At 45.8% G+C, this 14,752-nt stretch overlaps 1 protein-coding gene across 2 annotated transcripts in view; it reads left to right on the plus strand.

The window, feature by feature from the left end:
- The first annotated feature begins 5,232 nt into the window (after positions 1 to 5,232).
- Positions 5,233 to 14,752, plus strand: part of USP22 (ubiquitin specific peptidase 22) — a 95,246-nt gene continuing 85,726 nt past the window's right edge. The window contains exon 1 of one of the 2 annotated variants that reach the window (XM_064673267.1): positions 5,233 to 5,927. In XM_064673267.1, the coding sequence (XP_064529337.1) occupies positions 5,802 to 5,927 (126 nt within the window). In that variant the 5' untranslated portion in view covers positions 5,233 to 5,801. The remainder of the gene's footprint in view (positions 5,928 to 14,752) is intronic. The other variant, XM_064673266.1, reaches the window with a different exon arrangement.

Raw genomic sequence — 14,752 nt, forward strand, 5'->3', positions numbered from 1 at the left:
CAGGGTTTCCCCCGCTGCCTTCCCCTGTAACCCTCCAGCGCTGCTCTCCCTGTGTTCCCGCTCTCCCAGGAGCCCGGATCGCTCTGTGCTCAGTGGCAGGCGATGGAATCAAAGGCTGCATTAGCAGCTCCATAATAGCTGTGCTCAGTGGAACCCAGCTCCCTTCATTAATCCAGAAAATGAGAGTTGTTTTCGTACATTTGAGAAGCTAATTATTTAAGTGCTGGGAATTAAGGCTCATCAGATACTGGAGGCTGAGTTTGGTTTTGCTTCCCAGGGGACGGGATGAGACCAAGGGAAGCTGGTTTTGCACAGGTGAGCAGTGCAGCAACTCACCAGTACTGGGAGCTGGGAACAAGAACCTTAACCCTTGTCCACCTGATGCATAAAAGCCCCTCTCTTTGTACATCCCTGTTCTTCCAGACATCATCCAATGATTCAGAGAAGTTGTGGATGCCCAGAGATATCCAGAGAAGCTGTGGCTGCCCCATCTCTGGCAGTGTTCAAGAGCAGGATGGACAGGATGTGGAGCAACCTGGTCTACTGCAAGGTGTCCCTGCCCACTGCAGGGGTTGGAACTGGATGGTCCTTAAGGTCCCTTCCAACCCAAACCATCCCATGATTCTCTGATTCTTTCCATTTAAATAGATTTTTAAAGTCACCACTGATCAAATACCTCCATAGCTTTATTTTTTTCTGCCAGGAAAAGGTGTGGCCCACTTGTCATTGACCTCACCTGGATATTTTGCAATAAATTAATATTGTCTTGTCTCAGGTGGGTTTTTAGAGAGGGAAACAACCTCATACCAGCTGTTCTTCAACCAGTTATCCTTCATCTTTACCTTTGACCACCATATTCAGGGAAGGGTTTAGATAGAAAAGCTCCTCCCTGACCCAACAAGGAATATTCCAGTGCTTTGGGAAATGGAAGATGAACAGGGAAACCACAGATGAGGCCAGATCCGCTGTTCTAAACAAAGTTTTTACAACTTGCAACAGTAGATGGGTGCTTTTGAAATTCTTCCCAGAAAGTGACAGAGAATCAATTGATGCCATTGCCAATAACTATAGGCTAAGGAACAGGGATGGGGTTCTGATAGTGCCACTGGAGGGATCCCCTCTCTATTACAGCAGCTTGCCAAGAACAAATGTTTCATTTTTATGGAGAAGACCAATGTCCTGTGTTGTCTTCAGAGACCGAGGGAGTGAACTGTTCTCTGTGTTCACTTGAAGCCAGATGTTAAAGTATTGTCTGGATATAATTGACTTGACAAATAGCAGGAGTGACATTTTAGCTCCATTCAAGTCAGTGGCAAAATTCCTGTTGAGTTCAGCTGGGGCCAAGATTTCATCCTATGACAGTGCTGACGGGAAACCTAATGAATGATCTTCAGAAAAATAAGCACAGGCATTGTGTTTTTCTAGGACTCTTTTCAATCTATGGGCCATGAATCCTTGGAGTTCTGTGCACTGCTTTGAGGAGATCTGCAGAAACCGTTTTATTGTCAGTAGATTTAAGTGAGCTATACAGGAGTCCGTGATTCCAGAGGAAACCGGCAGGGGTTGGATTACCAAATTCTAAGTCAGTTTGATCTATTGAAATCCACCCATCTGTGCAGTCCTTGGACTATGTTGCTCATAGATCGAAGGGAAAGGTTCCTGTTTACCTGAGAGCTAAATTGGACATTTTAACACATATCATGGAAAAGCGTGCCCAAGTGATAAGGTAACAGTTGATTCATGTCTATCCAGAGGAGTCCAGAAGTGCCACCTTGGGATGACATGGATTGAAGAGGCAGTTATTTTGCTTTTCCATGTGAAGAACACTGCTTCTTCCCAGCTGAGCCATCATGAACGCAGATGACTCTCTGGAGGAAGACTTTGCTGCACATTTGCAGTATGTTTTAGCTACTATCAACATTTATATTCCACTGGCATTTGAGGGTAAGCACTAATTAGCATAATCATCAATGCTTTAAAATTAAAAATTCCTCCAAGAGACACAGGAGGGATTGAAACTGTTTCCTTCCCCCAGAGGCAAACCCTTTCCCAAGCTATCTGCTGCACCAAAAGGCTTTATTCTAGAAACACTCCCAAGCTATGCCCAAGAGTAAATTAAACTACAGCAAACTTGTAAACCCATGTGTGTGTGTGTGTGCAGCAAGCAGGCCCTGATTTGACAATTACTACCTGATAAAGTGTTGTCACTATTTTCCACTCCTATTTTGTTTTGGCTGCTGCTCTGTGCTGTTGTGTCACCTTTGTTGTGTGGGCTGCAACAAACAAGAAGTGTTTGTAGAGTTGGAAGTTTTTATACTTCCCAGGAAAGATCCTGGTGTCTTCACAAGACTGAAAGCAAAGGGTTTAATGACATTGCCCTCCCCCAGAGCTTGCCTCAAGCTCCCCCAGTCAAGAGCTGGCTTCAAAAAATCTCAAGAGACATTATTTTCCACATGAGTTTAGAGAAGATTTTATTCTGGTTCCAAAAAGATTTACAACAAGAACCTCAAGTTGAATTTCTAGCTTAAATAGACCCCTTTCAGTGGAGAATAAGGTGCCAAGAAAACCTTGGGGGAACTTTAAGTTTGAAAGGCAACCTCCATACCTTGGAAATGCCCCCTAAGAGTTGATCTCTAAATTTCTCCATTGCTGCCTTTTGGAGGTGAGAGTGGGGTCTCAGCTCACAGTGACAGCAGGTGTGGTCCAGGATGGGTGTCCTGTGTGTGGGTTCATTGTGGCTCAGAGGATGCTCCTCACGTCCTCAGAAGGTCTTCAAGCAGCGAGCAGGAACCTCAGGGAGCGAAAATATTAACTATGATAGTTGCTCTGGAAATGGCCAGGGAGAAAAATTAGCATATTTCCAAAGAAAATATTTACTTAAGAGGAAAACACTAAAAATTGGAGGTGTTTCTTAAAACAGTTGTGTTTAAACTCACAGTTCTTGTTATTTCTGCACAAGACACCACACCCTACGTGGAGTAACCACGGGAATTCTGCAAGACAGAGTGGCACAGAAATCTCCGTGAAAATTTCAGAGCCTGCAGGACATTGAACATATGTATTGTCTTCTTGGTATCTATTTTTTCAGTGAGATGGACTTAAATTTCATTGGCAGAAATTCTCTCTTTTATCTTTATCTCCTGTTTTGATGTGGTAGCCATGGAGAAAAGCCCCAGATTAGTAACAGTAGGTTGGTGCAGCATAAGAATAACTTTCTGCTTGGATTTAGACTGTAGCAATATTGGGGGTTTTGTTTAACTGGAAATACTCAGATGGCAGAGAATAAATATTACATGCTGTTGGGACATTTATCACCCATTCCATTCCCTTCTATCCACCTTGGACTGATAATCTTTAACTTCTCTCTCTTCTGAGGGATCTTTAGGTGGCTTTCATAAGGAAGGGCTGGCTCTCCGTGACTGCTGCTTTTGAAAACTGGTTGGTTCCCCTGGGGGTCAATGCATTTTTGTCCTGCTACAGGTATCAGGGCACCTGAACCCTTGGAACTTATTTTGGGTAATAATGAATGAAATAGGCCATATTCTGAAGCTGAGATGCCTCGAGCAGCACAAGAAAGCCAAATTCATGAGGGTGGGTGGTGTTGAGCTGCCACAATCAGGTGCCTGTGGCTGGAAGTGTTGTGGGCAAACACACCTCAGAGGGTAATGGGTTAACACAGGAAGGATGTGCAGCCCCTGTGGGCTGCACTGGGATGACTTAATAGGTCTAATGATTACATAGGATCAAAGAGAGGGTATATCCTCACTCCAGATTTCACTTCTAATCTTCTGAAACATTCAGTGCAACTTGTGCACGCAGTGGGATAATCAGGCTCTTTCCTGGCTCTCGACAGCTTTTTCTTCCACCTGTAGGGCAATTCTAGGTTTATTGCTGGACTGTAATCCCCAGACTGCATGGAAGAGGGATTTCAGGGAGAGGCTAACAAGGAGTACGAGCCAGGAGACTGAACATTCCGTGTTATTACAGATGTCCCATATGGCACAGGTGTGTTGGCAGGACAGGGTGTCCTGCTGCTGCCTCACCCCCTGAGGTTACAAACCCAGGTCTGTTTGCTTTGCCACCCAACATTATGGTTATACACAAATCATTAAAAACTCTTTTACTCCCAGCTTCCCTGCTCCCTTTTTTAAAATGGCAGCACCTCTGAAGGAAATGGAAAGTGAGTCTGTCCTCAGGTGAGGGTCACAGATGTCTCTGATTTCTGGAAGCTGCAGCAGCGGGTCAAGGAACTGGGAACCTTATCAAAATCTACCAGGTGAAGATTTCAAGGGTACAGCTAAGAAAGAATGCAATTAGCAGTCACTGAGAAATGGATGGATAAAATAACGTGGTGGTGCTTCACCACTTGTTTTCTTGTTGCACAGTCCTTAAGAAGCCTCTGCAAAGCCTCCTCTCTCTCTCTCCAGAAACCACGGCAAAATTCCCATCCCTTCCCTCTTTGCCTAACTCCATTATGTAACCCTATAGTGTGTGTGGCATACGTGCTGAAAACTATGTACAGATTCCAACGTTTTTCACCGCCTCCCCATTTCCTTGTATAGGAAAAAACTGAAACGACACCAGTTCTGGTTATACACCATTTTTGTTTCTTCCCTATGGAAACACCAGGCCGAAGGAGGGTATGGAGGGACCATATATGGCCGTGGGAGCTCCTCGGAGCGCGGCGCGGAGCTTCTCCCCGGAGCGCGGCGGTCCCGCTCCCCTCAGGAGATCCCTCTTCCCTCAGGAAGCCGCGGAGGGAGCGGCGAGAGAGGCACCAGCGGATGTGACCGCAGCGCAGGCTGCGCTGGGAGGGACCGCCCCCTCCGCGGCCCCCACCAATCCGCTCTCGGTTTGAAACATGACTGACGGCCGCTCCACCCAATCATGCAGCTATACTCTCCACGCAGGCCCCGCCCCTTCTCCCAGTTGGTCTCATGCCTTGTCAATCATCCCGTCCTGCCCCTTTCCGTCAGGGGGAAATGCTCCGTGGGAAGGGTGGGGGGAGAAGAAAGGGAAAGCAACCAATGAGACTCTAGAGAAGAATGGATTGACAGGCAGGCCGACCAACCGCTGCGCTCCATCCCGCCGCCGCTCCCTCCCCCGCGGGTGGCGGGGCAGAGGGGGCGCCCCTCCCGCCCCTTCCCCGTTGGTCTGTCCCACTCCGGGCCGGGCGGGCTGGGTTGAGTGAGCGGCTCGGACCATTGCTCGCGGCGGGCGGGGGGGGCGCGGGCGAGGCGGAGGAGGAAGGAGCCGGCGAAGGAGGCGGGGGGGCGGTTTAAAGGGACAAGAGCCGTGCGGGCGCCGGCGGGGGGAGCCGGAGCGGCAGCGGGCGGGGACTCGCCCCCTTCCCTACACACCGCCCGCTCGCACCGCGGCCAGGGTCGCCTCCGCCGCCAGCGCCCCCCTCCCTTCCCTTCCTCTCCGCCCGCCGCTTCCACAGCGGCCTCTATGAGGTAGAAGGGAGCGGCGGCCACTCCGGGGGCGGCAGCGGCCGCTACAGCCGCCGCCTCCTCCTCCTTCTCCTGCTCGCCTCAGAGCGCCCCATCTTTGTGTGCGGGAGAAGGGCGGGAGGGAGTGAGCGCTGCCCGCCCGCCGCGCTTTGTTCGGAGCCGGGGGGCCGTGGCGGAGCCCCGGCTCTATGTGCCAGCGGCTCCCCGGCGGCGGCGGCGTGAGGGGCCGGAGCCCCTGAGGGCGGGGGGGCCCCGGCCCGTGTCGGTGCTGTGGGGCGGGGGAAGGGGCCGGCTCGCTGCCCGCCGGCCCGGCCCGTGTGCGGGCGGATTGATGTGGGGGGGTCTGACATGAGTCCGCCGGCGGCCGGGTGCTGCCATGTGACCGGCTTCAAGGTGGAGAACTGGAAGCAGAACCTGCGGGCGATTTACCAGTGCTTCGTGTGGAGCGGCTCGGCCGAGACCAGGAAGCGCAAGGTACCCGGGGGCGGCTCGCATCCATCCCCCTTCCCTTCCCCTTCTTCCCTCCCTCCCCGACCCACCCGCCGCCGCCTCGGGGAGGGGACGGGTCGGGTCTCCCTCCCTCCCTCCCCACGGGGCAGGTGGGCCCGGGCTCCCGCACGCGGTCCTGGGGGGAGGGAGGGAGGAGGAAGCGCTCGGTGCCTCCGGGATGGCGAGGGGGGAGCACCGGGATGGAGGAGGGAAGAACCAGCCCCGGCGGGGCCTCTCTCTCCCTGCCACCTGCCCCGGCGGCTTTTCCGCAGCGGGGCTGTTCCGCAGCGCCGCCGCTTCCTCCTCCTCCTCCTCCTCCCGGAGGTTTCCCGGAATACCGGGGGGAGGGGAGGCCCGGGGCACCGGGCACGTCCGGCCTGCGGCGGAGCTTTGTGGAGCCCCGCGGGGCCGCGCCCGAGCCCTGGGGGCTGCGCGGAGCACAATGGCTGGGAGCGGGTCCCGGCGCCGCGGCTGCGGCTCGCTCGGTTGTGTCTGTGTGGGGTTTTCTTTTTTCCCCTTAAAAAAAAAAAAAAGCTGCTCGTGCTCCTAATCCACAATCCACTTGGAACAGGGGATTCCTGCCCTAGTGGGGCGGGGGGAAGAAACTGGCTCAGCCTGGAGTACAGGGAAGGGCAGGGGATGGTTTGCTCTGGGAGCTGTTGGCGCCTGGGAAAAATCCCTGTGAACCAGGGAAGAAAAGGCAGGAAGAGCGCTTTTCCCCCCACCTATCTCCTAAATGACATCTCTGTCCACAGGCATGTTTCTGGAGGGCTTCTCTCTTCGCTGTGCAACTAATTACTGTTTTTCCCCAGAATCAACTAGTTTTTGCTTCAAAGTGACTTGGCAGATTTCTGTCAGTCGTCGCATTGGTGACTGAGGAGGGGAAGGCAACAGCTACACACGGAGCAGAACTTGGTTTTTGGGACAGCACGGATTGTGTTTGTGTTGGAGCAACCCATTGAGAACTTTCAGACCCCAGTGCTTTGCATTAAGCTGCTCAGCTTATTATTCATAATAGAAGTAGAGCATGAAGGATGGACTTCAGGGGTGAGGTGCCAAACCATTTTTCTGTGTTCGGTTCATGTTCTCAGGACAATCCAGTTTTCCAGTTTTTTACTTAAAGAGGAAAAAATGGAATCTGAGAAGAAACATGTTTTAAATGTATTCAGTTACTTGATAGCCCTGCAAAATGTAGCCAGACTTGTTTTCGATGTCCTACAATCCCCCTACAAGCCAGTATTATGAAGCATATTAGTCAAAATTTGGGTTTATTTAGCCTTTAGTACATCAAAATACAAATTGGGATATAATAGGTGGTACTTACAGCTTAAAAGCTTAAATGGAGGAAAAAATTATATATGTGCTGGGGAAGAAAAAAAATACTAGTGAGGTATGAAGATGTCTCAGACAAATATAAAGCAAGTGCTACGTGGAAGAATGAAAATAAAATTTTATTAGCAAAATTACATTTTTTTCTTTATAAATATGGAGCATCCTTTGTAACCTCCATACCAGTTGTATGCTGCAACAGTTTTTTCTTCTGAAATCTAATGGTAGGGATGTGTTCATCATTGCTTGAGAAAACAGCTGGAAATACATAATATTCCATTGTAATCAATCTGTTCTCACTTCCTCTTTGCACAGCCAGGCTCATAAAGCAGAACAGGGTTGTTGCAAAATTATCTGTCAGCTCATGGAAAACACCAGTTTTCCTAATACATAAAAATGCCTTCCCCCCCCCCTGTTTTTTTTAAGCAGGTTGTCAGTGTGAAAATAGTTGGGTACCTGAATTCAGCCCACCTGAAATATGTGGGAGTACATGATCATATATAGGGTACTGTTTGGGGTAGCTGAATATGGGGTTCATTCCCTGTCTGTGTTCATAAGGATTGGAGAAAGTCTATAAATGACAATTAAGGTACTTACCTCCCCTGCATATGGACTTGAGACCTTCTTCCATGGAATTTTTCTTTACTGAAATTCCCTGTCCATATGTATGCCTTACAGTTTTATATGTAAAATTTGATAGATGGAATTTTCTGTTTGGTGGCATGTTTATAGTCAAATAATCAGAAATAAATTTAACTAGATAGTCCATACAATTAGAAATAAATAACTAGAAAACAATCCTTTGTCCTTTAATATTTTATATATACATGTATAATATGGATATATATTCTAGGAGCACAGCTGTGACTGTGTGTTTATTGGTGAAGATTCTTCTTAGTCTTAATCAAAATGATGAGGCTAAATTAAAGGTTTGTTAGAAGGGGATATTCTTTTTGTGATAAAGGGCAACCACATCATACAGTTGTCACAGGAAACATTCCATACATGTAGCTGATCACTGGGCAGTTTCACTGTTGATCAGATGAATGCAGCTGTAAAAATGCCTTGGCTGTTGGTGAGAGCCAGATGTAAATGGTTCTGGTTCTAGAATGGTAACTACTATCCCTCCTAAGGCTGTCTTAAAAATCCAGGGAGCAATGGGAACTGCAGGGGGCAGAAAGGGTCCATTCTCCTGCTGTACCTACTCTACATTCTGCCTTGGCAGACCATTTTAATGCTGTGCTATTCGTTTTTAATACGTACCTTTTCTGTGAATAAGCTTTTATGAGCTTCAGCTCGTGGCTCAGTTTGCTTTACAGCCAGTGGTTTGAGCAGAATGGCTCTGAAGCGTGGTTTATGGTGGGAAAGCTGTCTCCTGAACGTGTATTTGAATTCTCAGTCAGAATCAAGAGGTAATAATTATACATGTATCTTTGTAGGCACTGGGATTCTGGTGAAGATTTTAGGAGTGTGTTTGCTCCTGAAGCAGTGGCTGTGCTGGGATTTGAGCTGTCATCATGGTGCATTGTTGTATCCACACGAAGGAGCGAGGCTGTGACTTGCCTCATCTCACTGCACCTTGGCCAAACTCAAGTGCAGAGCTCTGTACAAGCTGTTCTGGGCACAGGGTTTGCTGTGGTGTAATTGTGTTGCTGATAGTAAAGCCTAAGCAAAGACAAAAACCCGCCTGTCACGCTGGAGATCGGAGCAGGAGAAGAGGGAGAGAGGGAGAAATCTGAAGGCTGACTCTTGAAATTGTAATTATTGTGGTTAAAAGTTGCAACTAGATTTCAGGGCTCAAGTTGTATGTGAAGTGGCAAAAATTAGGGTGGACTGTGTCAGTGTTAGGGTTTTGACCCGTAACTCTTGATTTTTAATTTACCATAGTTAGAATCTGTTTAATAAGCTGATGGCAAAACTCATGTTTCTGTAGGTCGTGGACTTTACCTTGAATATTTTGATGTGGAAATTACCTCACACTTAATTAAGTAACACTGTATAAGAGGTCCTTAAATTTGACACCACTACCCCCCATTTAGGAATTGTGGAGCAGACAGAGGATGCTGAAAAGACTTTTGCCAGCCCTTCGTGTCAGCTTTTTCCATTTTTTCTGAAGGGTCACACTTGAAACATTTTGCTTATTCCTTTAGAATCAGAGATGAGAAAAACGTTTTGCAGTGTCAGATGTAGTTTGTGGTCCCCATCAGTGAGCAATTAGATATGTAAATGCATCTTAATGTCCGGGGCTTGGTAAGTAATGGTCTCAGTGCTTGAAGGGCAGCTAAATTTATGATTAAATTTTATCTTACTGGACTATACATCTTGATGGAAAACTGTCTCATTCTGAATGCTTCTTATTATCACCGCTCTGAAAAGGCTCATGATGATAAAAGTAAACTGGTCATTGTGACCACAGTCGTGATATGCACAAGGCTCTATCTGGAATTTCAGAGTGTTTGTTCAGTGCTTCAGCCAATAGATCAAAGAATAATTGCCTGTCAGGGGCTGTGCACTCTCACTGACAGCGGCTGCGTTCTGGCGTATTTCTTCCTGTTTGAGAGCTTCTGTTGTTTATTCCATTATTCTGTCTTTACATGGACCCTCCAGACCCATTGATGCTTTCAGATGTGAAGAAACATTTGCTCTTATAGGTGATGACCTTTCTTCAGGTGTCCTTCTCCCCGTGAACTTGTGACTTCAGTTCGTTGTTCCTTATAATATTTTGCCACATAATCGATTCAAACCTGAAATGACTTTGGTTCATTTCCTAACTTTCAAAGCAGAAAAGAGCTTAATAATAACAACTTAGCAAATAAATGCCGTGTCATGTTTTCAGTAGCAAGTATTGTGGTTCCCATTCTAAATCAGCGTGTCACGTTCTTGCTAAAATGACCTTGCAGTCTCAGGGTAAGCTACTGGTGGAACTTTTCATCTCAGGCCTGTTGAGGCACGTCTTCTCCCGAAGAGCCTTGCCCCATATACCTGTCCAGGAACAGGGAAGTGTTACTGAGGTGATTTGCTTTGTACTTTCCTTGTCCTTTGGGCAAGGAACCTCAGCAGGCTGTGCTGCCTTCGCAGGCTCGGTGGTTGGATTGCTTAAATTAATAAGGAAACCTTAGCTTGTTTTTCTTTAACGTTTTTAGCGTGTGCACCAAACTTCTGGATTACAAATCCTGTGGAGAATTTGAAAGAGGAGTCCAGGATTCAAGAAGCATGTCTCTTTTTCAGCTGCGTACTCCGCTTTGGCTGCCTGTGTGAACTGTCTGATTGACTCAGGAAGGATGTTCTTCTTTGCCATGTGCTGTGGGAGCTCCCTGAAAGCCCACCAGAAGTGTCAAAGTCAACTGCAAGCTTCATTGTTCAGGAGGTCTCCAGTTTCATACCTGAACAATCTTCCTTAGGTCCTAACCTCTAAGGACTAAAAGGGTCCTTAGACCTGCTGAAGGTAATGTTCTCTTTCCTCTTGGTGTGAAGACACGATCTTTGGTGTGAGAGGCATCCACACGTGAGATTTGTAGCTCCTTGTGTACGTGGGACAAACCAGGTCGAGAATGCTCCACCGAGCTTCTGTCCCTGGCACCGAAGAATATAAAACAAGGCCTTCCTCTTCCTAGTGGTGCTAATCCCTAGTTTGTATCCTGTACCACGTTGTTTGTTTTTTTTTTTTAAATCAGTGGCTGGTTTCTGGGCAAAAGGTTAGGAATTAGTCTTGTGCCGTGAACTCGAAGGTGGCTGAGAGCAATTCTCGAGCTGCAGGATCTGAACCATCAGGACTTCTCTGGTTTTTAACATGGGTGGAGAGGCAAACAAACACAGTAAATGCAGTTTTCAGTGTACTTGTGTTTGTTCCCTTCTGCAGAGCAAGAAGGTGGATCTGCACAAGCTGATGAAGGAAAAAAATAGGGATCTCTTGGACAAGAAGGCTTCTTTTTCTCTGTAGTCTTATCAGCAGTCGAGGTTTGCTCATGGCCAGGCTGTTTGTCAGGAGCAGTTGTAGCATCTCTTTAATTTTGTCTCCAGTCCACGATTTTATTTGCTTAATGCTGAAAGCTTTTAAACTGAAATGACAGCGAGTAGTGTGAAGGTGAGCAGGGTGGAATGGCTTTGTTTGATTTGCTGGACTATCTGTTGAGCTTTATTTTAAGCCATCAAAGCTTTCAACCCCAAACAAAGGTTTGCTGATAGCCTCATTTTTGTTTCAAGCCTTAATCTGGAGCGTTAATGTGAAACTGGAGCTGCAAATTGCTTGCAAACCTTCTACTCTCCTTCTCTAATTTGAGGATTTTCTGGTTTAGTAACTGGAGTAACAAATCTATGGGTAAATGTGACTGACTGATAGTGGAAGTTGCTGGCTCCTCTTCTGACTTTGCTGCTCCTTGAATCTGAGCAAAAAAAAAGTTTTCCTTTGGGATGGACTGTGTGGATCCTGCTTTGTAACAAATACTGTTGAACTGTTAGTTTGATTCCCAGTGGTGGCTGATTTGTTTTAAACCAGAGAAAGATTAACTCGGTTTAAAAGCTTGTGTTTCCCACATTAAACCAAGCACCCCTTGGTTTTCCTGTTCATGTGTGGAACTGAATTCCCGTGAATCTGTGAATTCCTATGAAGAAGCTATGGTTTCTTATTGTCTTTTTCCTGGTAGATGTAGGGCTGCTTTTTATCAGGCACACCTTTCCATTTCACTTGACTGGTGGCTACTTGAAAACATTAGGTTTGGGTTTTTTAACACTTGCATTCCCATGATTCTCCAAGTATTTGTAATGTGTCTGTAGCCTGTGGCAGCTTCTAAGGTGAGGAGGTACATATGTCCTCTTACTTACATATAGGCATAGTGGCATCAAGAGAAAGGCAATTTGGAGGTGACCTGTATACATTTTGCTGGCCTTATGAGATCTTTATTTTAAAAGAAGCTTTTTGTTTGTTTGTTTTTAAAGCATGCCAAGAGCCATTGTTAGAGCCTTTAGTGGACAGAAAGAGCTGCCTAGAGCAGCTCTCTCCAGTTTCTTGTTAACCTGTGGACAATGGAGCAAAGTGAGTGAAATGCAATAATGACATTACAGTTTATTCTGTTATCCTGGACTCTGTTGTCAGCAAAGCAGTGCTGGAGCGTAGGGAGAGCCATATGTTATCCGAGAGGCCTGGATTGGGAACCTTTCCTTAGCAGAAGCAGTTCTAGAAGCAGATAGATCTGTTCTGACTGGATGAAAGCTCAGTCTTGGTAGTTGTATTCTCTTACATATTGATTTGGCAGTCCTTTATGTACACTCGGCTTAATTCAAGCTAAGAACTTTGCTGCATTAGCTGGTAATAGAATCAATGTTGTAAAGAGTTACTCCTTGCAGAATTAACCTGCGTTCTGTTTGCTTCAAAACACCTTTTTTTTTTCCAAGCAGTGGGACCACATTAATGCAACTGGCACAGCAGCTCCAGAACGATCTGCAGTTTAACTTCAGTCCTGGGGCAGCTGCCATCGAGCTGATCTCTCTCATTTAGAAGAAAGAATCACTTTATCTATTTGAGGACCTATTTGAGCATCCGTAAAGTGAACTGTTACCAGACACCAGTTGACTCAAAGTAACCTGAGATTCACTTTATCAGTTGATAACTGATTAGCAGCAAGCAGTCTGTCTGTCACATTCTTTTGTGTGTGGAATACAGCAAATACTCGTCTTTGGTTTTTTTCAGTTCTCTGCTTAAGTAGAATATTACTCAAGGTTTGGCTTTATCTTTCTTTAAACCTCTCAGTTATATGTAACACTAACGTAAATTTCTCAATTTTTTTTCTGCCTATCTCTGCTACTTTTCCAAGTTGGTAAAGAGAACTTTTCCCCCTCCTCTCATTCTTCCTTTCCTGTGTTTAATGGAGCTTGAAATTAATGGGGCTCTTCTTGTCTACCTCTTGCATAGTATCAGTGGTGATGTCAGCATATCCCTGGTGGGAAATATTTCTGTGAAGGTCTACAGTGTACTAAATTTGTCATTGAATAAAAAAACTGGGTATCAGACAAGGTGAAACTCAAAAAAAAGAGAAAAGAAGTGGACATGGTAACAAAAGTTGTTTTCAACACAGTTAAAATGTAGTGTTTTTTAATATAAATATTGTGGCTAGTGCAAGTTTTCATGTCCTGTGACAAATTCTGACATTAAACATGTCAAATATATTTGATATCCTCATATTCAAAGTAGTAGTGAGAAGCAGCTCACTAACTGTGACATTGCTTAGTAAGTCTGAAGAGAGAACTGAGGTTTGACTGAGCTTAAATGGTTTTTGTCTTTTTACTTTGCTGGTTTTGTCATGGGATAGTTGGTTTGCACACACAGCCGAGCTCTTCTGCACATACATCTGAGATGTAAAAATACAACTTCAAAAATTCCATGAGTTGTATTTGTTAGAATTGAACTGTAAAGACCATTAACCTACATTTCATTTGAGGAATTATTAGAGTGTATCTCTTCTTTTTCATTGGTGTCTTAATCTGGAGTCCTGTGTTGCAACTCTTCCCTACTATATGAAACCAAGTTTTCATCCATATATTAATCTGTAGTTTAAAAAGTAGCGTAACCAAAAATCAATGTTCACCAAGTTATTGGGTACCTTTGTTTTTCCTGAGCACATAAAGACCCTGCAGCAGTTGAGTGGAGTTGGGCATGGGGGAGCTGGAGTATCAGACACCCCTGTGGCACCGAGCTCCATTTGTGGTGATTGCCTCGCCTGTCACTCAGAAGTTCATGCATCCAAATAGCCCCTTTTAAATAGGATTTGGCTTTGGATTCATCTCACTGAATTGACTGCCAGGGCTTTTATAAGTATGTTTTGCTTCTGTTTTTAAAGGGCTTTTGTTTTTGCATCAAGTACAGACTTGAATTACTTCAGTGTTTATCAGCACAAGGAGAGAAAACAGCAGCTTATAACCTTTATTTTTGCCTCCCCCTATGCTAATTTCTCTTAAAACAACAATCTTCCCCTTCTTGTGTCTTTTTACAACCTGATGTTATTTCACAAAATTTGTCTAATTATAAATTTGTGCTTCTGTCCTGTGCAGTCAGACTTGCTGTTTCATTGCAAGTCAGATTTTAAGGGACCTTCTTTAGAATATGCTTGGTAAATAAAGGTAAGATTTATTGCCCAGCAGATGTATGACAGCTTGGTAAGTGCAGACAGCTGAGATAGCTGACTGATTTCAGTACCTCGTTTGTTAGGTGAGCTTTTGTGACCCTGTGCCCTCCAGTGACAAATGCAAAATTTGTCTCAAGGTTTTATGTTTTTCTTTTCTGTGCTTCATTATCTTCATATTACTGCCCACTTTTGTTCTTAACTGGACCTCTGTCCTGTTGGCAGCTGCTGACCAGGGTGAAATTCTCATTCCATCTTTTCTGTGCATTGCTCTCTTAGCAAGCATCTCCTCCCAAAAGCTCATTGTTGGATACGTTTATCTGAATGATTAACACTCAGTTCTCTGGTCATTCATGACTACATTTT

The sequence above is a fragment of the Pseudopipra pipra genome, chromosome 16 (assembly GCF_036250125.1).
Source record: "Pseudopipra pipra isolate bDixPip1 chromosome 16, bDixPip1.hap1, whole genome shotgun sequence".
In the NCBI taxonomy this organism is placed as follows: Eukaryota; Metazoa; Chordata; class Aves; order Passeriformes; family Pipridae; genus Pseudopipra; species Pseudopipra pipra.